The sequence below is a fragment of the Buteo buteo genome, chromosome 5 (assembly GCF_964188355.1).
Source record: "Buteo buteo chromosome 5, bButBut1.hap1.1, whole genome shotgun sequence".
NCBI lineage: Eukaryota > Metazoa > Chordata > Aves > Accipitriformes > Accipitridae > Buteo > Buteo buteo.
The window spans coordinates 31,797,268-31,822,953 of NC_134175.1; the positions used below are offsets into that span (position 1 = coordinate 31,797,268).

The following is a 25,686-nucleotide window of genomic DNA, read 5'->3' on the forward strand; positions in this document are numbered from 1 at the left end:
TAGAATGATGTTTCTTGGTTTACTCTTCTGCTTTTTACACTGTCCTGCAGTCAAACAGCTAAAGACAGCACAGTGGATTCTGTTCCATCCTAGTTCATTAACATAACTGTTTCTAAATTTCACTTAATTACTTCCAGGCAAGCTTGAATGGCAGTGCAGTTCTGCAGATGTCACAGAATATAAATAGAAAGTAACAGGGGGCACAAATAGAAAAAGCTAAATAACCGGATTTTTTTCTATAGTGATTATATGCAAGAAAATGCCAACCTTTACTTTCAGAATCTCAGATGAATTTGTGAATTCCAGTTCAAATAAATAACTTTTGCTGGTAAAATGAGACACATTTAATATTGAAAAATGAACATGTAATTGGGTGACTTCCTTTTAAGCCATGTTTCATTGCAGCATCCCAACAATCAAACAATAGGAATCCCTCAGGGGATTAACACTGATTCTGTGCATTTTAATAAATTCTTTGGAAACTATTAAGTTTATGGGGTTTCAATAAAATAATTTTTAAGCTTTGGCTATTCTCCGTTATTCCTGTTGTCTACTAGACACATTTATTTTCAGAGTATTTTCAGTCTTTTAGACTGTCAAGAGAAAGCTATCATGAGATTTTTGAAGTGCTATACCCAAAACCAATTACATCAGTTCTCATGTTTTACCACTGAATCACAGCCACATTTCATAGATAGAGAATTTTAAAAGTTGTTGATGATGATGATGATAATTTGCCTAAATGACACCAACTGAATCAGTGACAAATCCAGGGAGCTGACGCCTCACCATGCCTGCATTCTGACAGTGTTATTACTGTTACAACAATCAATCAAAATTAAGAAATAGACCTACTGCTGAATTTCAACCTATAATAAAAGCAGTTTGAATGTGTGAGAAGAAGTTTGAATGTGTGAGAAGGGGCTGCATTTTAACTGACTGATTTTAGTCTGAAAGGATTTTTTTGTTTTCAGATGTACTATTTCAGCACAGCTATGATACAATTCACGGTAAGACTATTAAATACTTGTATTAGTTTGTAATTGAATCACTCCAGGAAGACTAGTTTCAGAATTCTTACTAGTCTTGTGTTTTAAAATTAGAGTAACAATGGTTTTTGCAACTTTCTCAATAATTTGCTGTAACATCGTGAGACTGCACTCATGGCTGAACAAATTACTTCAGTTAAAAAAAAAAATTAGAGCAAACTGAAGAAAGTATTCCTGGCAAACAATTAATCTAGGTTTTTAAATAAATCCTACATACTATAATGAAATACGTACTTCCATTCTGCAAGCTATTTTAATGCCAGTCAGAACATAAAAGCTAGTTAATACTGGACTATAGTACAAATTAGGTGAATTTTCATCACAAACTCAGAAAACAGTATGGCAACCTAGAAAACACTGAAAAAAGTTAGTGAAAAAGCAAAGCAATTACTCAGCTAACACAATGCCTGGAATTCTATTAAGCTGTTGCCAAGAAATGTCTTCATACAAAAAAACTTTATGAAAATGTAGTCCATTAAGTTGATTCTATCTACTGTCGCGCATGACCTGGTATAATTGACAACAAACAGTACATTTTATGTTGAGATATCTGAAGTTATTAATTGCTTAAATACTAAGAAAGAAACAATTCAAGTGTTGCACACCAAAGAACTTATTAATGCACAATCATAAGCACAAAGGCCCAGGTCTGCCTGTTACAGAAATTAAGGGTTCTTTTTAATATTTGACATATGTAGTTAAATAAAAGCTAAGTGTTCCCAGTCCTCCACACAAATAATGCTGTGTAATCGATGTAACTAGTATGCTTCATCCACAAATCAAAGCAGTTACCTTAAATATAGCTTATAAAACTCAAGCATGGGAGTATTTATGAATACATATGTATATATGCAAATACAGATAAGACAGGTAAATCATAAATAGATACATGCGATTTCATATATGAAAACATCAACTTTAAAGTTTCAATATCAAGAATTCAAAATATAGGTGACTGCAGAATCCAAGTTTCCCAGTCGCTTTCAATTAGCCATGACTGTAAAGACTTAATTTTTACTAAGTAGAACTGCATGTTTCTTCTTCTCTCTTACTTCAACAAACAGATTAAAAAGAAATAGCTACCCATTTAATAAGCATGACAAAGTCATTTTTATCTGTGAACTGTGTTGTATTGCACACCCTCCAAACATAACACCATATATACAGTCATTAATTTGCTAAAGAAATGTCAATGATTGCTGTATCCAAGACCTTCATAAGTATGAAGGAATAAATCCTCTCAGCAACCTATGAACTGAAGGGAATTTAACAAATTCAAAACCCAGACTTTTTCAGCAAAAACAGTTGTCAAAATATTTCTAACCAGTGCTTAAACTCAAATCAAAACTACGTAGCAGATGATACTTGATTGAAAGAGGGGGGGAAAAAAAGAAAAAAAGATTCCTGCTTTTTCTTATCCTTCAAACATGCTAATCTTCAATGAAGTAATTCAGATGATGAAAGTATTTTCCATTCCTCAGTTTAACACAAGCAAACTAATCAAGATTATGTGCTTCTACACAGCAGAACCTGAACTTATCCTCAAGCAAAACAAGAGCCAATTCTGCTGTAAAGCCTGTACTTGAAATAGAATACAATGTTATCACTTACAGCAACTGAGATGATCTAAAAATAATGCTTTCCTTAATTCTATGCATAAATTTAAAATGCAAAACTTTTACCTTTTTAAAATTTGAGCCTCTATGAAGAAACAACCTTTAATTTTATTATTACAGATTAAAGAAAATGTAATCGTTACAAGACAAACTAACTTTGGGATGTTTTATATTAAGAGGTGTACTTTAAAACGCATCACAGACATTTAATCATTTCATCCACTGTGTATTAGGAAAAAGTAGGACTAAAATTATGTCCTACAGATAACGTGTTCTCTTTTAAAATATTTTCAAGATCATTTAATCTATTCTTTAGCAATTATGTTTTCAGCATTAACTGTCCTCAACTTTAAGCCTCTTAAGAAGTATTTAGTGAATGAGTGGATAAAATAGTGGAATCCGAGGGGAGACGTTTTGTTTGGGATTTGTTTTTTGGGTGGGTTTTTTTTTGTGTGTTTTTTTTTTTTTTTTTAAAACTGTTTGAGTAAAAACATTCATACTAACATGGAAATGAAAAAAAAAAAAGAAAAAAAAAAAAAGGAAGGCAAGCAAGCAGTCAACTACACAAAACTTACCAACATCCATGGCAGTTTCCATGAAGCTTTTCTGCCTTGAGGCAAATTCAGCCAACAATTTCTGTTGCCTTTCTCTGGCCTTCTGTCGTCTGAGTGAAAGAAGAGGGGGGGAAGAAAGAAAGAAAAAAAAAGTATCTATAATGGAGGAAAAAAATTAGTTTATAGTGTCAGGCTGATTACAGTTGCCACCTTCAACAATATAATTAAAAATTCAAGTTTTCTCTAAATAAAGGATTAGTTGTCAAGCCTAAAAAAGGGAATCTCTTGCTTTAAAAGTAGAGTTTTTTAAAAAATAAGAGTTATTTTCTTTTGAGTCTGAAAGAAAGGAATAAAATCCTGCCCTAAAAAACCCTTCAGAAAACCAAAGGATCCTTTAACAGATTAGGACATGGCACAATAAGAAAAAGAACCCAAGACCTTACTCTTGAAAGTTATTTTTCTGTTACATAAGGGAAGAATAACAGAGTAAAACATCAGCCATTGTCCAAAAACAAGTACTCTTGTGAACAACCAACATTTACAAGATGATAAGGACAACAAAAGGCTACCTCACTCGCTTTTGCCAAGGGAAACAATTATGAACAATTTATTTTCCAGCTAAGGCTCCTCATACTGGTTCCTCCTCCCCCAACTCCACCCTAGATACTGGTCACCAACAGCTTTTATACCTGGACTTAAAGAAATTTGAGATTGCTTCCAGATTGAAAGCCCTTATCTCCCTGGAGCCAAACTGACTTCACTAACATTTTCCTCATTGTTTAACAGCTCTGGATTTACAAGTGGACGACATTAGAGACTCATTCTTGTCTATCCTGTTTAAACTGTATTAGTGATCTGTACAAGCCTATATGACCAGCTATTCTGTAACTCCCTATATATACATATAATATGTAAAGAAAATAAACATTGATTTTCTTCTTCCTGAGGTACCAAGAAAGGATCTTTACTTCAACAACAGTTTACAAATAGAGGAAATGGGAGAGCTCAAGTGGGAAAAATCAACCAAAACTCATACCACTGCTGCTCACCACATGGCACATGCAAAGACCTATGTGCCCTATAGATGAAGGCTTTATGCAGTACCTCCCCAGTGCAGCTAGGGAAGCTCTATCAGAGCTACAAACTGTGCATCTGAATTTACAATGAATTTTCTTCCCCTGCTCAGACATGATTCAGATAACTAACAAGGGATTTGAAAACATCACTTGGCATCTGGTATGCTGATGGGTTGCTCTTTAGTCTCCAGCAATGTCTGATTATCACTGTCCTGGCACAGGAACAGGCACGCACAGGCCCAAAGCAGCTAATACACTGTAACCTGTTATCCCAAGGTGGCCTGTTTAGAAGTCAAAGCTTCAAACTTGTTTTCTTAAAGGCACCTTAAAAACCCAAATCTCTCTGTCCATTTACCTGTCACATTGTACAGCACCATTTCTCAAAATAACTTCTATTTACAACAATCCTAAGACTCATTATTCTGAGGATCATACCAGGGTATTCATTAAACCTGCTTTTATTTATTTCTCTCTGGGAATTTCTCAATATATGCCTTGACTAAAAGCAGAGTGACTGTAAATAGAGGCCTGTAATAAGAAGATATAAACAAACGCTGACAGATTCAGTACAGCTCAGTAATTTTCCATGATGGCCCATGGGAGTATGACACTGCAATTGAAAAAATACTGCCAGCAGCTCAAGCTCTCTTCTAGTTCTGTATTTCAGTTTCTATGGCAACAACCCATCGCCTGAGTGATGCCAAGTTTATCATTATTATGTTGAAGTAACCCAAAAAGGTGATCACTGAACACTCAGAGTCTGCTTGATCTTCACTAATACAAAACCGGACTTGGGGGAAAAACAAAACAAAATGATCAAAAAAGTAAAAATTGCAGCCTGATTATATGAGCACTCTCAGCCTATGAGATTAATAATTTCAGTTATCACACAATCCATTAATAAAATTCACGGGTCCCCAATGCCATTATGGATTTGGGGAGAAGAAAACAGTCACTCAGAACAACAAAGAATTGGAAACATTTATTTTCATCATTATGTTAGTCCCAGAACCTAACTAAAAATCTTAAAGTGACCACAATAGATCCTTGAAAATACCATATCCTTTACAGGGGGCAAGGAATGACCTTACCCTTTTCTATATGGAAAGTTACTCGATTCACTGATTCCCATGATTCTCTGGTACATAAATCTAGCACTGTTGAGTAACACAATAACAAGTAGGTGTCCAAGATGTAGCTGTGTTTTATCTAAAGCAGCCATTCAGTTTGGCATTTTCTGAAAGACAATTTTACATGCTAAACCTTGACTATTACTCTCACTTACTGAACCATTACAAGGGATGTTGAACATTAAACCATTAACTGAACACTTGCAAGAAAAAATTAATTTTACTTTGTAAAGTATGTAACTTACAAAAAATAAAATTTTTTTTCTTTTATGTTTAATTTTCAAATACAGTGGAGGTCTTGGACATATCAGAGAGAATTTAGTGAAAAATTTATTTTCAAACAAATAAAAATAGCAAGATAAATAAAGGTAATCCAGAAACCCAGTCAGATGGCTGCATGCTTCTACCCAAATTTCTAGAACTGTAATCATATAGTATGGTTACATAAACCATTAATACACCAAAATACTGCACAGACAAGCACTCGAGTATTGTTGTCCATTCCAGCCTGTGCCCTGTCTCTACTTCAGTGAATGTGGCAAGTTCTCTGACCCAACCACCCCACTCTCTAGACCTGAACCTTCTAACCTATCCACCATCCCCCTGCTTCAAATGCCGTGTTTCAGTCTTTTGCACTAATCAGCTACCAATCTCCTCCCACTGCCCCACTCCAGCCAACCCTTCTTTCTGGCTGGCTCTATTACCTTCCCCAAATGCCAACCTCGGCCTTACTCACGCCCACCAGGCATTTGCATTCCTGTTCCACATTCTCCTTCTATCGACTCTCAAGTCTCCATTCTCCCCCATTGAGATTTTCACTAAAATTTGGTTTTCATTTGCTACTCTTCTCTGAGTATTTCTGTCCTGTCAACCCAGTTCTTCCCTAACATCCCCACCTTGCCAACTTGAGTCTTCCCACATCAACTCTCCCCTTGACCTGGCATCTCCCCTTTGCTATTATATCGACCAGAAGGTTTCTCCTTGCAGTCCCAGTCTTCAACTCTGTCCTTGCCAGTCCTAGTTTTAACCTCTACTTCTCCGTTCTAGTTGCTGTCCTCTAGACATTTGAACTGGATGATTCCTCTTCCATAGGACTCACATGCAAACACAGCAGTTGCTGAAAGCAGAAGAGAAGCAGGCTGTCTGCATTCAGTTCCAGTAGTGCTAGTATTCTGGTGCTTTCAGGACTCACTGTGCCCCAAACTCAATCTCAAGACTGTCTGAGCTTTTTTCCCCCAAAATTTCAGCCCAAGACAGACATGTGGCATACAGGTTTTCAGGACACAAAAAAACCTATATTCATATTTTCTTATATTAAATTAAAAACTATAAAAAATTAACCCCCCAGAATTTTGAAATTCATTGTGTCGGACAAGCAAAAAAGGCAGCATTACCAAACCCACATACAGTAAACAAACAAACAAAACCAATCATGGTGTGATGTGTGTATGTGAATGAACAGACAATACAAATCAAAAAAATTTTCTAACTCATCTTGAGGTTGCACAGTTAAGCCTCAAAAGTTAACCCAGTCTTAATTCTGCACCTTTGTATATATGAGTGGCATACATGGCAACATGAATGTCAGCGTGTACATCACATAAAGTCATTATGAAAGTTTTCTAATTTAAAGATCCAGATTAGCAAGATGCAGGTTCTTCCTCAGTACCCATGTAAATCACATATATACAAAATAGATAAAGAAGAGAACTGTGGAATTAAGACTTATTATTTTAATGAGTAACTCATGCAAAGACCTAGAGACAGATCAATCAATAGATGCACAACACACACTGCCCTTATACCGCCCCTTTACTTTATTATTAATGTTACCTTTCTTCTTTATCCAAAGTTTTCTTCTCTGCAGAACTAATCTTTTTCGGTGGTACAGGAGGTGTCACCTTTCTGCATATCTCTTCAATTATACGTTTATTCAATCTGCTCTGCACAGCAGCTTTCAATAAAATTCTTTCTACTGCCGTTATTCCATCACCATGAGAGTATCTTGGAATTTCTGGGTGGATTAAAACATCCACATCATCCAGCCATGGAGGATAGTAAGAGTTTTGTTTTCCTGAGAGTTTGTGATGCAATTTAATCAGCAAGGACAGTATGCTTTCCTTGACTTCTAGAATGGCTGTGGTTAGCTGTGGAGTTGCACCAGGTGCCGACCATTTCATTGATGTTTTAGGCCGAACCACCTGATTTGCCTCACTGGTGTTCCGATTGATGATCTCCTGAAATTTCTTTCTACGTTCTGCAACCAAACTGAACACTTGAGCTGTTCCCGAATTCTTGGGAAAAAAATTAGAATGTTTAATTTTCCAAAATACAAGTATAAACAACATACATTTATAAAACTATAGAAAACATTTTAAACTAGGAGGAAAAGCACGAAACATTTTAAGTTTCCTCTCCCCTTCCAAAATTTATTGAAATTTGGTATAGCAAAATACTAACCCTGCACATCATACTTTTATACAAATCTGTTACACACAGCTGCATAAAAAGCCAACCACAAAATGAAAATACCATTCATACCAAAACAACCAACAACTGGCTTTACTCTAGTCAAACTTAGAATTCTGTTCTCCAAGTAGTATTTCCTTACTTTTTTGGGAACATTCATAATTTCATTATCTTTATGCCATTTAAATGTCTTTATTAAAGTCCACTGAGCTCTACTGCACAATGTAACTCCTAATCCCACACAGCTGAACATAGGTGAGCCCCCACATCCCCACAGGCATAGTCCATTTTGTGTGGATGTATTAGCCAAGATCCAGAAGCCACATACCAATATTTGCAAGCAGAGCTTGCCATTCAGGACACATGAGAACGTGAGTGCAGTTACATTAATGACAGAATACATTCAAATGTTTCTATTCTACGCTACCCTTGCTTTCAGTCCCAAATTAAGGATACATGGAAGCAACTCTCATATACCAAATACTACAGAGATCAAATATAAAAGTGGTATTCTAACAATCACCTCACCTACCTTCCTTACATTTTAATATATTTCATTTCACCTACCTACCTTAAATTTTGATCTATTTTTCTAATATTAACATGCAAAAGAAACATCCATTGTATTTCACTACATCTGGCATACCATAATCTGAAGTGCTGTATACAAAAACAATCCTGACACAGAGATTATATTATCAACCAGCTATAAATCTTTCAGGATCCAACCATTTACATATTCATTTTGTTTTTACAAAAAAACCCAAACAAATAAACTTGCCATTAATAATTTCAAATGCATTTTCAATGTTAGGTTAAACTTAACCTAGATTCGAGAAAGCTAGGACTACTCTACATTATTAAATGTTAGTAACATCTCGGCAAGACAAAACAGGCCTAAACACAAAGCTCGAGCAGTAAGCTGTCAATGACATTTTACTTGACAGAAAGCTTTTATTTCAAAATATGTATTAAAAAAGTAAGGGAATTTCTTTGCTTAAAAGTCTACTACCTAAGTTTACAAACAAGAATACGAAAAAAGCATGAGTCCTTGCAATATGAATTAAAAGGAAATTCAGGAAAATTAGAAGATTTCACTGAATGTTAAAGTGAGCACAATTAAAGCCATGTTGCTAGTTAATAGCTTAGGAGAACAAACTGCACACAGATCTACCTCTCTCTGGAGGCTCTTCCGCCTTGAACTCTGGTAGATTGAGGACAAAAAAAGTCATTAAATACACCATTTGGAAGGAGGTATCATTTGAAACAACTTCTATTTCTGTTATCAGTACACTTGGGAAAGATTACTGGAGAAAAAAAATTATCCTAAAATATTCATAAAAGCAGTTAAAAAAATAATCCTAACAAAAAAAGCCAAAACAGGCAATAACTTAAACTAATCTAGGAAAAGGACTGGCATTTGTATGTACTTACTTGTGATGAAGCTAAACCATCAGAACTTGTACTTGCAGGTGGTTCCCTCTTCACCTCTGGAGCAGTTTCTGGTACTCTGACTCGGACATAGTTAATGAAGTGACGCATGTTAGAAACCAAGTTACTACCTGGAAACCAACTATCATGGCAACGCTCCTGTCCACTTGCAGATTCCTAAAATAATAATTAAAAAAAAAAAGTGTACTTTTTCTTATATGTTACAATAATTCATATTGCTTTTGTAACTGTATTACAGAGGCCATCATCTCTCCATGAGAAAGGAACAATACGTTGAACACTATGTACACCTCACTAAAGCTGATATACCTCTTAAAAATTAGGATGTGACTGATGCCTGCCATGAGGACTACAGTTCTGATAAATATATACATCTACATGTTTGATTTGAATACAATCAAATACATGCAAATAGTGCTATCCAGGAGAAGTAACAGGAACTACTCGGGATAATCCAAAGCTGTACAATCCAAGATTAATACAAAAAATCCAAACTCTACAGAAGTCAATCTGAAAAATGTGGCAGATCCACAGTCATATAAGCAATAGTAAACAATAGGAAAAATTATGAAAGTCATATACCATAAGGGAACCTGGAATCATGAAAAATAATGGCTCCTTATATGAAAATTCTCATCAAAAGCACTGCTAAAATTTTGGCTAATTCATGTATTTTAGAAGATACACAGCTTTAGCAATAAAATGCTCAGTGATAAAGGTTTCCATTGAAGATATAGAAATCTAAGTGAGTTTTAGATTCAATCACTGTAACTGTTTTTTGCACCCAATTTCAAGTACTAATTTACAGAGTAGTAAAGATCTAACCAATCTGTGTTGTCAGGTTACATGTACAGAAACTGTTGAAAAACATAACAAGATACCACACTCCTCTTCACAACAGTATGCAGTTTTCTTCTTTTTTTTTTTTTTTTTTGCTTAGTTGATCCCTGCTTAAGCAAATAAAGATGTTTTGTTCTAATTCTGATGGTAAAATTATAATATTAATAAACATCTAATTTTAAAGAATATTGAATCATTAGACAATACTCCTATATTTTAATGAAAAAGATGGTATTTATTCTTACCTCTTCATCTGACTCTTGTTCTGGAGAATTTTCCAACCCCAGTTCAATCAAATACAAAACCATGCAAAGCACGTGTTCTGATAAATTCTGATGATCCATTAATATCTAGGCAGAAAAACAGACATTCACATCTTAGAAGGTTTTATCTTTGATACTCTCACAATCTCTACTACAAAAAAAACCCAAAATCTGCCAAAAACCTGATGGACATCTCTAATCTAAACTGGAAGGTAAAGAAAGTAGCCAGGAGTCTCATATGAAGAAGCTCAAGATACTACCTACAAATTCTATCTCTGAGCATGACCTTCCAGGTTAGCCACACTAGAAAGGGTAGAAGGTCTTGAGCCACATATGTGATTTTTGCCTGGTTTTTTTTTTTTTCTTAATTAGTCACTGTGCTCGCTAGAGCTGTATCATGAGATACAAGTATCAGTTAAAAAGGAAGGACTTAACAGGCAGAACACCATAACAACACTTGTTACCCTAGTGTATTTTCGGTAGACACCGAGCACCAATTTTAGCATTTAAAATAGTTTTCTTTTTGTTGCACAATAACACTTTCAAATTCCTATCATATGCATAAAAATACAGTTAGGAAAAAATTATTTTCAAGAGCAGTGAATTGCCTGTTCAAGTTCCTGGAACATCTACTCTGAAACATCAGCAAGGTATTTTAAACTTCACTCTTGTTATGACTGAATGCTCCAACAAAATACCTGATTAGTGATTATGCTATTGGATAAAAAAAAAAAAAGTTCCAAGGAGGCCAGGAATAGTAAGAGTAGTAACATTAATATAGTTCTCCAATAACAGTAATGGAACACTACTACAAAATAAGTCATATAATTTTGGATGCGATGGATCAACAGGAGTGTTGTATTTAAAAGACAGGAAATCATTATTCCACTCAGCCTGTTACAACTTCAATATATCTAAATATACTAAAAGAGTGTTCTGGATAATACACTTTGGACACTTCAGTTTTTATTTAATTTAATTTTTTAGGATGATTAAAAATTATTTTGAGGTTTAGAAAAAACCTTTGAGCATCACAACAAAAGCAAAATTTAATTTTACATCTCTTTCCTGTCAAACAAACTTGTACTTTAAAATTGTTACTAGTTCAAGCTGCAATTTACTTTAACACCAAAGCACCAGGTAAAGCTGCACAGATACCACTACTGTCAGCTACAACCAAAGAGCTGCACCTAGCCTTCCCTCCCTTTTTCACGTGATCAGTCACCATAAGGCCTCATGAGGTCCTAGTCCTATAAGCAATGCCTGGATAACTGGGAACACTAGAAGGGTTAACATTAATTGAGTTCACAACCATCTTCACATAATCTTTTTTAATTACAAATAATAAATAACCTTATCTTTAAATTAATAAATGCCCGTATCTTTCTTCTAACACAGCTTTCAATGCATTGAGAGAAAGAACCAGTGCTGCTGAAATTAAAAACCAGGACAACTTTCCTCTTGAGAACAGTCTGACTTAAAGGGAAGAAAATGGCAAGAACCTGCAAGTTACAAAAAAGTATATGAGAAAATATGTTTAAAATTTCATTGTAGACAGGCTACTATAGAAATGAATATTTTTAGACTGTAGCCTAGTAAAGTTTGAAATACAACTTGGTTTTGAATGGGCCAAATTTCATAAGTAGATACACCCATTAGAAACATCAGAGAGAAGTTCTTAAAACAAATATTGTTTTACAATCGCTTTTCTAAACTATGTTTGAGCAGCTGATTTAATCAAACCCAATGAAATCTGAGATTACAGAGATTATTTAATTAAAAAGGGCACTCAGTATTACATTAATATGAAAACCAAGTGCAGTTGTACTAGTCAGAATAAAAAGTCATGTTGACTAACACTTCTGAAAAGTCAAATCATCAAATGTAGTTTACTGTTTTTCTGTAGGCAGTCCCCAAAGTCAAGAGATATAAAGGCTGTCATAAATTGGCAACATTTCACAAATAGACCAAATATCATTTAAGCCAACACATGGAGTCAATCACTATGTAATTTCTACCATACATAAAGCTGGTAGAAATGTATTCAGTATCCCAGCTAAAACAGCAACCCAGAAATTTTAAGATTCTCAAGATTTAAGTCCTTGAAGCTTCTTAATGGAATAAAAGAAAAAAATGGCCAAAAAAACCCACTGAACAAGGCAGTAAAAGATGATGCACTCCTTCCCTACATTCTCCATTTTTGTTCCATGTCAAAATATTATTTCATCTTATACATAATCCCAAGCTTCCCTTTTCATCAGCAGCCTTTCTGTAAGTTTCCTGTCTAGTACCTTCTCCAGGTATGCTCCTTCCCCAGTCTCTGCTACATACTACCACATTTCAGCCTTGTTCTTCACCCTGCAGTGATCAGGCAGCCCAGCCCCTGCAGCACGCCAGGGCTAAGCAGGGTTAAATATACTGCACACAGCAGCTTCTCTGACCAAAATGATGGAAATCCTTGGGGAACAAGGTACTGCCACTGCAGGCAAAGTTCTAATCAGCTCTGGTGTGGAGCATGCCTGGTCTGGGGCTGACTTTCTTGGGACTTCAACAGTTAACAGAATAAAATAAACAACCACTGAACATGCACACAATGTAACTGCAATGTCTACAGTTTGGCTAAATTCAGATCCAGAATCTTGATTAAAAAAATGTTTAAAACATGGGAAAAGGGGACGTATTTTGTCCTTGCTTGAGTCTTGGAACCTCATGCCAGAACAGGCATTCAGCATGAAAAATGTCAGCCATGAGTTAAATTTTGGCAAGATAAGGAACGAGGTATCTGACAATGGAAAACCTTGACCAACCATTACATGTTGTACTACTGAGCTTCCAAAAGTTTCATTCAATAGTCTCTGCACATGAAATTCAGTCTTCTCCATAACATGTCTCATTCTATTATGGGTAAGGAAGAATTAGTAGTAAACAGTCAACTTTTTATATTGTTAGATTTTTGAAATTGCACTAATTACATAGCAAAACTTATAGTTTACTGAGGTCATTAATTTGTAAGTAATATGAAGCTTTTGAGAAAAAGTACTTTTCTGTCATAAAGGTGAAATCTATTGAATGAATTCAGGTAAAATCTTAAGCCTTCACTCATCTTAATGGCATACTGACAACTTACACGATACTTCATTAGAGAAAGAAATCAGCTGAAACAACTCTGTGGGAATAAGCATGGCTCTCTGTGAATACCACACAGTTATTACTGTACTTAACAACAGATATTTTCTATTCAACAGAAGTTTAATAATGAAAAAATACAAGAGCTTTAGGGGAGCTGGGAGCACTTCAAAGAGCACAAAAGTGTGCCCAGGAAAAACACTACTCAATCAAACCACTGTTTATAGTCCCTCATGGGCCTCTGCAGCATGCTGGTTTGAAAGCACTTTCCAAGTACAAAGACAAAATCAAAGTCCCATTTTCTGATGAACAAACTCTTCAAAAAAGGATGCACTTCTCTTAAAGAGGGCAGCCAACTACCAAAGACAAAATCAAATACAATTTAAAGGCATCAATTAGTCCTGAAAAACAAGTGCTGTAACATTATCAAAAATCAGAATATATCTAGGAAGTGATGTTAGAACCAACTGCAGTTATGAGACCTATTTGCCATTTAGGATCTAAAGCCATCAGGGTTGCATATACTTGAACAGGCTTCTGATGCCTTAAAACTCTGCAGTGGTAGCCAAAGGAACACCACGCACAACACCATGCTCCATGAAACCACCACAGAGCAACAATTCAAATGGCAACTCTGATGGTTAGAGATAGTGTTCCTCAGAGCAGGACTGCTCGTCCACTTGTGTACATCACTTAGTGTATGTGTATATGAAATAATAATTTGTGAAATAATGAAAATGGTGGAAAAACATCATCATACTAGACCTAGAAGATAAAACAAAAATTTAAAAATTATATAAATTTGAACCTAATTACTGTAAATAACTTATTAAAAAAAATCATGCTTCTAAGATCCCCTGTTCTAAAAAAGTGGAAGGAAAATACTGGACTTAATGAGATTTATGGCTGTACCTTGTAAAGAAGCGTGAACAGCACAATGTGCAGGGTTTTACAGTGTAAAAGCTTTATGAGACCTTTGTAACTTGGATGTAGTGGTGTTCTCTTCTTGTAAGGAGGCCATGGGTTCCCAGGGAATTTACCACTTTGCTTTAAACTGTTGAAACAAATAAGACTTCTGTTTTAAACACTGCAATAATGTAGACAACTGATAGATAACTATCCCGCATTCTTTTTGTTTAGACCAACTTCAGAATTGATGAGCATTTCTATACCATTTAATTTACTTAAGCAGCATTCCAAAAATTGGTATGTATACGCAAACAGAATCCAGTCTTATTTTTCTGACTAAAAGACAGCCAAATTAAATTAGCTGAAATAAAAATGTATAAGGGTAAGAAACTGTTAAGGAATGGAATGTTAACGGACAGAATTAAGACCAAATCATCTTGCTTCTGAGAACTTAAAGGGGTTTTTTCCTGTATTTAAATCAGAATTTAATTCACCTATGGTTTCTGTCATGGGTGAATACATAGAAAAATCCCATATTGTCTTCAATATAATTTCAAAACACACAACACTGTAACAGTGTGCTTCATGTACCTAGAAGTAAAATAAAGAAAGCAGCCTTATGTATTTTTATTCAAGTAACTTGTAACTGATTTTTAAATATTAACTTTTGGTTAAGTATTTCACCTGTGATGACATTCACTACTTTGTGGCACTTCAGATGTATTTTTAAACATTTATGGAAGAGTAACAGACTAAGCTAACCAAAACCCTGATGCTGCCTGTAAATTTATAAACTGTTTACTCAAGGACAAATCTGAGGCCCAAAAACATTGATATCATGATTAGCATTACCAGACAATGAAAACAAAATATTTACTGTGCAATGAGCAACAATATGATGTTACATTTCTAAAAATGATACAACTTACAATGCTGTGTATCTGTCCATTGCAGACTGCACATCCCTACGGTAAACCGTTCGAAGTATTACCATGACAGGGTCAAATTCTTTATCCCAAACTTCAGCTGTTGTTTAAAGGAAGTCACATGTTAAAATTCTCATTACAGACCTTACAACTTATTCCGGATTGTCTTCATAACTAGCTTTAATTATGTAGTTTTCTATTACATAATAATTTCTTTGCAGCAAAGTACAGTAATTTTTACTAATTCTTACTAATAATACTTAGTATACTAATAATTACTACTACTTATCAAAATAACAAAATTTCACCAAAAATATTTTTCTTAATTCCAAACAAAAAAATTAACAATCTATTAAGGCAATAGATCTTTTCTATTAAAAAGCTTTATTTTAGTGTCTTCTAGCTTTCTCTTCTGTTATGTAATAGTTTACAATATGGGATAATAGATAAAAAGAAAAATCACATGTTTCTGATAAAATAACAGTTGTAACATGCTGAAGAAAGCTTTTTAAAGGAAAACAATTTCAAATTCATTTTAAAATCTAAGCAAATGTACTTATCCAAGTGTAAGTATATGAAGGCAGCCCCCAAAACACCTTTTTCATACGCAGCTTGTTTTGCTCTTTTTAATTCCCAAATACATGTAAGAAAAGGCTTTAATTATTTTTCACTTGGTATTTGATAAGCACAAGCCCTCTTGAAAATAGGAAGTAAAGACTGCAGAGCAGTTAGCAGGTTGGTGGTATTTAATTATTAAGCGCAGTGAGCCAAATGACTATACCACCACAATTTTTTGTTCAGTCTCGCAAACGGCCAGGTTTCTTATCAAATAACATTTGTGATCAATCCTCTACAAACATGTCTTTGTTTTATAACTAATATCTATGCATTATTTGGCATTAAAATCTTAGTTATTGCCATTTAATTTAGTAGCTCTAAAGTAACACCCAGAGTGGCTTTTCAGAGCAATCACAAACAGAAATGTCTAAACAGACTATAAATAAAGATATCCTATTTAACTGCTACTTCTTTTTTCTATTTATGAGTTATTAAAATAAAAACTAAGTTTCCAACCTAAAGCCAAATGAAGCTGTTCATTCTATTAATTGTTTGTAAGTGTTTAGCTCCCACAACACAGCAATACGAAGACAAGAGTCAATGATCCCGTCAAAGGAAGAAGAAAACCAGTGGATACAGAATTTTAGCTCCACCAGCAGGCATAACACAAGTGCTTACAACATTCTTTAAAGTTTTCACAGGCAAAAGCAGGCAGCTTCATTATGCTTTTGAGATTAATTTCCCCCAGGAGGGAAGACAAGTGGTCTATACTCCTACTAACCCCTACTAATGTTAACAGTCCTACAGATACCCTCATACGTTGCTGAGAGAGAACACTTAGCATAGTTTCTACTATGTATGAAATAAGATCAAACTTAGCTTGCAAAAAATCAATTTTTTTCTGGACAGAGTTTACTACTGAAACACAGACCAAGCTTGTTTGGGCTGCTAATGCACAATGAGGAAAAAGGACTAAGTGAGGGAGCCAAACAGGGAGTATTAGAAATGCACACACAGCTCATCTTCAGCACATGAATCCACAGAGAACAAGAACTATGTCCTTTTTTTGGAAGTTGGTTTGCATGGTTAATGGAAGCAAAATCTGGGGCTTCTATGATCATAAAGTAGATTTCCACACTCCTCCCCCCCCCCCCCCCCCAATTTAGGGAAACAAGGGATTAGGGGGAATGGATCTCAACATGACTTGCTTAAACTGTGACAGGCCACAAACTACAATTCTTAAAAGCAACTGGAATACTACCATTCTTTTTGAGAACCTATATAGTCTTATAAAGATTATAAACACTTAAAAGGCTATAGTACACAAGAAAACCATGATGGCTTTTATTCCTGCAGAAGCTCTTTCGTTTTTTTATTATACTTTAAGAAAAAGGGATTCTGCACAGTGTTACAAATTACTTCAGTATTCACTGCTATAGATGAGATACTTAAAAAAGCCCTTTAAAATAAACAATCTATTCCAGAGGTAAACTGTGTTAAAAAAAACCCAAAACAACCCAAACACCATAATCTAGCATCAGATTCCCTAAATAGAAAGTGTTATAATTAAAAATACCATAATCCATTTTTTTTCCTTCACACTGCGTTATGGAAAAGACCAGCATGTCACAAGCTCCAGAAACCAGACATAAGGAAATGCAATTTACAGAACATCAAAATAAAGTTATTTTTAATACATAAGGTGTTAAACTGCTTAATTACACATAAGGAACCAGAACGAATCAAGTCTCAAAACTTCGGTTTCACAAAATCACTAGTTGTTAATTTGTATAAAAGAGCTTTACTGACTCATCAGTCTCCCACTACAAAGATTGGCAAACAAGTCAATACAGTATTAGTTCCTACATTAATGACAACAAAAAAAATCCACAAAAAGAACACAGCCTACAAACCAAATGGCTTCAAAATTGTCAGACCCCAACCCTGCCAGTTCTCAAGAGAGGTATCCAGGGGAGGAAGGAGTTAATCCCTCTTCAGCTTTGCCACGAGCTGAAGCACAACCAGAGCACACAGAGCATTTCAGATTCCTACAGGCTTATCTGCTCAATGAGAGGAAACAGTAATGGAACACTCAGTTCTTAAGTTCTTCCTCTTGTTTCATATACCAACACCATGTTGAGTCCAGTTTAGATGACAAGCTGGTCAGGTGAAGAAACTTATTTTTGCACTGTATGCATTGTAGAATTATAGAACAATATTCTATAACCAGTCTAGTCTCAACTTTGTTCTAGACCCTCACTACTGACTGGAAAAATGTTACAGGCTACTAAGATAGTTAAGCAATATAAAAGAAATAATTATATATCATGATATCTTGTGGAGAAGCTCAAAGAAAAGCTCTTCACAACTGACACCTCATTAGTGCAAACAGTTCTAAACTCTACCGAACATACATCAGATTTTTTTAAATCACATGAATGATTAAGTATGCAGATCAATGAAATACAAATAACAATTTTTCAGTTCTCCATTTTTCCCTTGCTTTTTAAGGATACCTGATTAATATGAGAAGCCCATTTTCACTCTAGATCAAAATGGATTTATTAAAGACTTAACAGTATTTAGTAGTGCTCTTAAATATAAGCAATAAATGATAAAAAGTCAAGTTTTATGGGGCTTTGGTGGTGGTTTTGGGTTTGGTTTTTTTGGGGGGGGTGTTTTATCATTGCTTGGTGGTTGTTTTTTGGGGTTTTTGTTGTGGTTTTTTTTTAAAAAAAACCAAAAAAACCAAAAAAAACTCTAGTTAAGTATCTTACCACTGACTATGTTATACGAGGACACCATTTACCATACCTTTAGGTGTATACATTCCTTGTTGCATGGAACCTCCAGGTTCAAAGACAGGAGCTTTAAAATCAGCAACTGCTGACAAGACTGATTCAAAGCTTAAGCTTCCTGGAATAATACCACTTTTAGGATTGGGGTTTTCTGGAATGTAATGTTTGTGTTAAGGAAAGGAAAGTTAACTTAGTTGCAGGACACAGCGTTTTACTTCTCTCTTGATATTTACAGTCACTCATTTCACAGGCTACATTTTGGCAGTGCTCTGTGTTTACCACAAGAGGTCTGTATGCTCCAGATGCTATGGAACAATAACTATAACTGAAGTGAATCCAAGCCTCCTAGCTAGGACATTAAACTTTTTAAAGCAAGACAATTACCTCTTGAGCCAAGCATGTAGCAAGAATTAAATGAGAAATAAAAACTACTATCTGTAGCGTATGTAAAGTTTTTGTACTTGCCTTTATTTACTAACACTTTGGCTGTCTTCATAGCAAGAATATTTTGCATTTACAGCTAAGTGCAGAAAAAGCAAGTAAATAGCTTGGGATTCATAAACACAGTAAGTAATTCTCTGTCTTGGATTGGCTATTTCTCATGTTTGGTAGCAATACTAAATTGACCTACTGACATTATGCCAAATCACAAGTAGCAGTTACAAATAAAAAAACTTCTACTTAGTGACAAGTGATTGCTTATATAAATGATTCACTTATTTTTACATAAGTAAAAATACATAAGTGATTGAGTTACTAGGTCATATCGTAATAATTAATAATACTTATTATATAGTTCTAACTTTCAATCTCTTCCTTTCCTATCTTTATAAAATCCTAACATTTTTTCTCAATGGTTATCCCTGGCTTGCAAGCTCTTTTGGGCAATCACCACAAACTATTTAATTTGCCTACACAGCCTAATACACTGATAGCGACAAAACCTGCATATCTGTATTCAGCTGTTTGGGGACATGAACCATATCACTGTGCAGAAAGACTTCCTAGAGTTTGCTGTTCTTCAAGTAAGACACTTCTCCCCGTAACACATGCATTTCACTCTAATTTCAAAGCAGCATTCAGAGTTGCTATTATTTGCATTTTCAGCTATTGATAGCAAAAGCCAATATAGTGTAAAGTGGCTTCTTTTTATACTGGCATAAAATTAGCAGCAATCAAAGGCTCAAATCCAGATAAAGGTGATGCTTGGCTAAACTTTCTACAATGTCATTGGAAAACAGACTTTTCACTTCACACCTAAAAGACTTCTATAGTGTTAAAAAATAATAAAAAGAGCAGTTTGGCATTTTGTATCAAAACTGATTTAAAACTATTACAAAGTATTGCGTATTTGGTAAGAAAAATCAAAGCTGGAGCAAATGCCTTTGCTGATAAGTATATGCAAACACACCTTTACACAATTTGTTACAATTATGTAAGCTGAAAACATGTTATTCAAGCTCCAAAATCCCACTACTACCCAGGTACCTGTCATTCTCATTCATGCACATTAGTTAGTATATTCCAAGGATATGAGATCCAATAATGAACTGTGTGTCCTGTCATTCATGCAGAGTTGGGCTACCATCTCTGCTCTGAGGATCTCATCATCTGTCATTCCTAGAACAATGAAATTTAAAAAGCCATTAAAATAGCATGATTTTAAAACAGACATTCAGCATACATTTGCCATGAAACTCAAGTTAAACTTGATATAAACATTAAGTCATGATACAGTGCTATAAAAATACAGCAAAAAAGGGGGAGGAGGGGAGCCCCGCAAATGTTATGAGACACAACCTCAGTCATAAAAGACAGGTACAAACTAAAATTGCTGTCTTTCAGAAGAAGATACAGAATCTTCATGTGATCACATACACAAATCACCTACTTCCACTAAAGCCATTTTTCTCCATTTCTATATATTATGTCTATTTTTAATTCATAAGGGATTAAAATTCAGTAACTGGCAAAAATGAAACCAAGCGTTGAATGCTTTAAGTTACTATATGGCTAATCAGCTTTATGGTAGCTACCAAATGTTGAATATAAATGAACAGGCATGTTATTTACATACAGGTATTCTTAAAGCAGTGCTTCTTACCTAAATGTAAACGAAGACTTAACAGAAGAACCAAAAACGTTAAGGCTCCTTCCAACATCGACCTTTCATGCTCTGAATCAAGAACTGTATTTTGATGCTGTGATGCCATCGTTAAGAGATCTACCACCTTAAATCTACATGGCAAAGAGTAAAGTCAGAAACATCATTCTCCAACATTAAAACACCAATGTGAAATGTACTGATAAACTCAGGATACCATTCACAACAACCCAAAATGAATACAAAATGAAATGCATATAATGCAATAATATGCAAACATACATGAAAACACTCTTATTTTTAAATTTGTATTTTTATTTAACTATCTATGGAATATGCTATAGTAGTATTTACTCCACATGAAAACACCTTACATTTATGAACATATAAAAGCTAATGCCAATTAATTAGTTTTCAAATCCTGATTTTATTATGTGCAGAAAAGCACATCACCTTTCTGTGTCTCTTACTATTGCAGCTCTATTTATCTACTTCTTCAGGCTAGCATATCCTGAGAGCTTGCATATGAACACTTGTAAAACTTAAAAAATCCTAAAGATGCTCAGAAAACAAATGTCTGAAGCTTCACTACTGCACTGTAAATCAAGAGGCAATCCTGTATAAAATCAAGGATATACCTCAAGATACCTCTTTCAGTAGAGCCCTTTATGTATGTTAGTTTTGGCTAGGCAGAGTTGTACCACTGAAGATGTGTACCAGATATGCACCTTTTCTCTCACATGGCATAAATTAGTCAACAGCTAGAACAACACAGAACAAGAGCATTCATTTTTTAACCCCACCTTTCAAAAACGGATGAAATAAAATAATCCGGGTCCAGCCTAGAGGCACAGACCTGTGGAAAAAGAATAAATTAATTTTATTCAGTAGTTTGTTTGTAAAACAAGCACTGACTTGGCTTCTCAGAAAACATAACTTACTTGCAGCAGATAAATGTCAGGATCAATCATTGAATTGCAGAAATGAGACTGCACGTAAGTCATGGCCTGTCCTTTAATCTGGAGACCATTTCTAACCCACATGTTGCTGTGAATTTCAGAAAGACTTGCCTGTTCAGGGAAAATAAAATAAGAAGTTACAAACATTTCAGGGATATTCAGCTATTCAGTTCAACGTTAGCAGGTCATCAATATTATCACCCATATACTTACATACACACTATACCTTTATATAAAAGTATACTTTATACTAATTTACTTCTCCTGGGGAGTGAGGAATGAAAAGGAACCACTGCAAGTTTATGAAACAGATACCATACTTTCATATAAGAGCATATTTCAGACAACAAAAGTGATCAAAGCCAATGAAGGGATTTATTTATGTATTTATTTATTAAAATCTTGAAAAGCACTCCAAAGATGAAGGCATCATGGTTAAAAAGAAGTTAGATATAAAAGCAGTGATTACAAATACTGTTCACTACCACTTACATACAAATAAATACAAATTAGTAAATAAAAAAAAAATGTTGCAGGGTGCATCCATTCTTGAGCTCATTCTCAATTTAAAATATGGAATTTTCAGATTCAGGTTTCTTCTCAACTTGCACTCCATTGGTAGCTATTCCACGAACATGCAATTCCATGTTTTCAAAGGGTTGGTTCTTCCCACCCTTTTGAAGGTGCTATAGTGGCTATTACAATCATACTTCTCAGAGTATGGTAACTAATGTATCTGTAATTAATTTTGGAAACAGGAAGGGGGGAAAAAAAAAAAAAGATAGTTTATCCTAACTACTCAGTATATTCTAGTTATTATTGTCACCTATTGCTTATTTTGATGTTCCACAATTAAGCCATACTCCCCCTTGTCAAATACTTCTAAATATATTTAAATGGCTGTAGTTAGAAGAATCAGACAGCAACTATTTTCTGTTGCATATCTCTACATCTGCATCAGAGTCAGAAGTCTGCCCGTACCTGAATCTGAAGTGGGTGAATCATTAGTTTCATCAGCATCTCCTGATCTGGCAAGATAGTATCCAGATCTAGTTCTTGGCATTTGACAGCCTAGAAACAAAAGCAAGCACAAGCTGTACTGAACAATCACACTCAACAGGGAATTTCCATCTTCTGTGTGACTAAAACATGTGCTTACCTTACTTAAAAACATGGCAAAGTAACGGTGCAGTGGCAAATGAAAAGTAACTTGGTTAGGAGCTGGCTGAAAGTAAAATAAAGATATTTTAATATCATATATTAAAAAAACCCAAACGTACGAAAAGTAACTTCGTTAGGAGCTGGCTGAAAGTACAATAAAGATATTTTAATATCACATAGTAAAAAAAACCAAACGTACAAATATCTTTGTCACAACCACCAAGAACAGTATCTTGCATGTCTTCATTTGATGGACTTACTTTCCACTAACCTAGTACTACTTCACTCCCCTGTACTTTCTGGTGATTCAGAAAACTCCGTTATTCAGACAGCTGTAGTTAATCTCTTACTAAGCCCGCAGTAGCTAATGACACTGAATTGACTGAGAGTATTGCTTGCTAAGGTGGCAACACTGCTCCCCACTACCATATCAGAAGGGGAGTTCTGTTTTGCCATTGCTTCAGCTCTTCATTCAGCAGAATAGTAATACACCAACGGCACTGCTTTTAAGATTCGCGTAGCTTAAGCTTGCACAAGCAAATTTAAATCACCAAAACTCCACAGATAAAGGGTCCCAGGACATAACATTGCAACTATTAACTACAAACTCTAATTTCAGCAAGACAATCCTTTTTCCATCAGTACCTAGAATGATAATTTAATTTAAGGGGGGGTGGGGGAAGGGAGCGTATCACCTTTGAAGTTTAATCAGATTTTTACAGTACTTTGCTTAAATTCACTAAGGATATTTACCTCATCTACAAAGTTGATAGCATCAAACCAGTCCTGAAGCGCTTCAAGGCAGTACCTGACAACATTTCGGGTATATTCCTGTGTTTCCTGCAGTAAGAGAAACCAGCGTACTGCACAAGCCAAAACAATTTTAAGTAAGTGTCACTGTTTTCCTACTACAAATGAATATGATTATTTCAAGAATATTTTTACAGTACATAATTTATGCCCTCCTCATACGGAAATTAGTAAGTATTAGGATAGTTTCATTGTTACTTTAAAAGATGACCATTTTAATGGTGAGAATTAAGGCACCTTCAGAATGGTCAGCTGGTCCTAGTGCCTACTGCTGTTTAATTTATTCATTTATTTTTACCAAAAATATAGAGATGTAAGCATATATATATATATATATATATAAAAAAACATCTTTCCATGCAGCCAAAAGGAATGGCTAATGTCCTGTAAGTTTGATCTACTGAAAGTTCCTTACAGTTGGCTAACAGAACGCACCTGAAATGCAACGATAACACAATACAGCACAGATTTTAACCATAAGCAAACCTTGTTATGATTGTATGATAAAACTCTATAACAATGCCCTAAAACTATAATATGTTTCAGATTAAATCATGTATTTCGAGACTAGAGCTGTACATTGCCCTCCAGGAGCAAAGCAGTGATGTGCAAGAAAGGAAGGTGGGAGGGGAGCTAAACCAAATTGCTCTGTGATCAGCAGAACTTAAAAAGCCTTATTTCTTAACTGACTTTCTCTTTAATCTTCCCTTCCCCCTAAATACAGACTCCAGATCTGTCTCACACTCTTAGGATATCTATGACACACTTCTCACGCAAAAGCCAGCAGTGCTTTGGCCAGCCAGAAGCTGTGCAAGTGCTGACTGGCTCAGTCAGACACCTCTTCTCATCAGGAAATAAAACAGCCACACTCCCATCCTGCTGCTCCACCCTCTACAGTGGCCAGGCTCTGCCGACTTTCCCTCTCCCACGGGATGCAAGCTGGAATCTCTTCCCACCCATCAGGTTTCACTAAACAAGGACAACAATTAAGCTATGAGATTTCTAGAACTCTTTCAGATTTATTGAGAACAATCAAAGGGCTCAAACATGGGGGTAAAAACATGACTGACATGCGACAGGCAGAACAAGGAATCATGCAGGCCTTAAGCAAAAGGCAGACCTTCCCATCCCTAAGCTAAAAAGAAAGGAATACTTGAAAAGACCAGAAGTTGTAATTCAGTTTTCAAAAGATAATTTAAACTCATAAATGGATATATTCATAATGTATCAGTATAACCTACATCATGGAAAGGCTTTTGCAACTGCCGGATTTAAACTCTCTTAAAATTGCATGGTGTGCTCAACACACATTTTTTCGGTGCACAGTTCAGTTCAGGTATTACTGTCTCACGGATGCTATTATGTATCTGAATAAGCTAATTATCTATTTTATTAAAAAAAGGTTTTTTAGCATGTTAAGTATTCCTATAAACTGATGGATTCCATTTTTACTATAACTTAATATAATTTACAGTCTAGCAAATAGTAACAACTTTTTGCTCTAGTTATGAGACCATGAGATGTCAGAACCTAAGAGGCTTTCACCTCAGGTTGTCAGTAAAACACCACAAAACCATAAATTACTCCATCTACCATCAGAACGAAGTGTCTATTTGTAGACACAATCAACATTATAATCACATTAGGGACGACTTATGTATCTCCTTTCCCACTGAACAAAGGCAGAATGACTCAGAGACATTTATCAAGTTCTTCATCAGATTAGAAGTTATTCCATATGTACAGTCATATGGAATGACTGTACACATCCTGAACTTGTAGTCCCAGTTCTGGACACAATAAATTAGGTACAAGTATGAATTCTATATTCACTATACACAGAATCCAAGTTGATCACAGTTTTATATATTTGGTAGACAAAGACA

General features: G+C 35.0%; 1 protein-coding gene across 8 annotated transcripts in view; it reads right to left on the reverse strand.

The window, feature by feature from the left end:
• The window catches only part of UBR3 (ubiquitin protein ligase E3 component n-recognin 3), a 122,539-nt gene that overhangs the window by 58,506 nt on the left and 38,347 nt on the right, over positions 1–25,686 (reverse strand). For 6 of the 8 annotated variants that reach the window (XM_075028474.1, XM_075028471.1, XM_075028470.1 and 3 more), the window contains 15 exons: positions 23,744–23,830; positions 22,989–23,054; positions 22,811–22,900; positions 21,812–21,940; positions 21,674–21,726; positions 20,871–21,004; positions 20,299–20,386; positions 18,783–18,922; positions 15,414–15,510; positions 14,488–14,629; positions 10,432–10,536; positions 9,329–9,502; positions 9,069–9,098; positions 7,259–7,719; positions 3,241–3,329 (listed from right to left, as the gene is read on the reverse strand). In XM_075028474.1, coding sequence (XP_074884575.1) covers positions 3,241–3,329; positions 7,259–7,719; positions 9,069–9,098; positions 9,329–9,502; positions 10,432–10,536; positions 14,488–14,629; positions 15,414–15,510; positions 18,783–18,922; positions 20,299–20,386; positions 20,871–21,004; positions 21,674–21,726; positions 21,812–21,940; positions 22,811–22,900; positions 22,989–23,054; positions 23,744–23,830 — 1,885 coding nt within the window. The remainder of the gene's footprint in view (positions 1–3,240; positions 3,330–7,258; positions 7,720–9,068; positions 9,099–9,328; positions 9,503–10,431; positions 10,537–14,487; positions 14,630–15,413; positions 15,511–18,782; positions 18,923–20,298; positions 20,387–20,870; positions 21,005–21,673; positions 21,727–21,811; positions 21,941–22,810; positions 22,901–22,988; positions 23,055–23,743; positions 23,831–25,686) is intronic. The other 2 variants (XM_075028473.1, XM_075028472.1) reach the window with 1 other exon arrangement.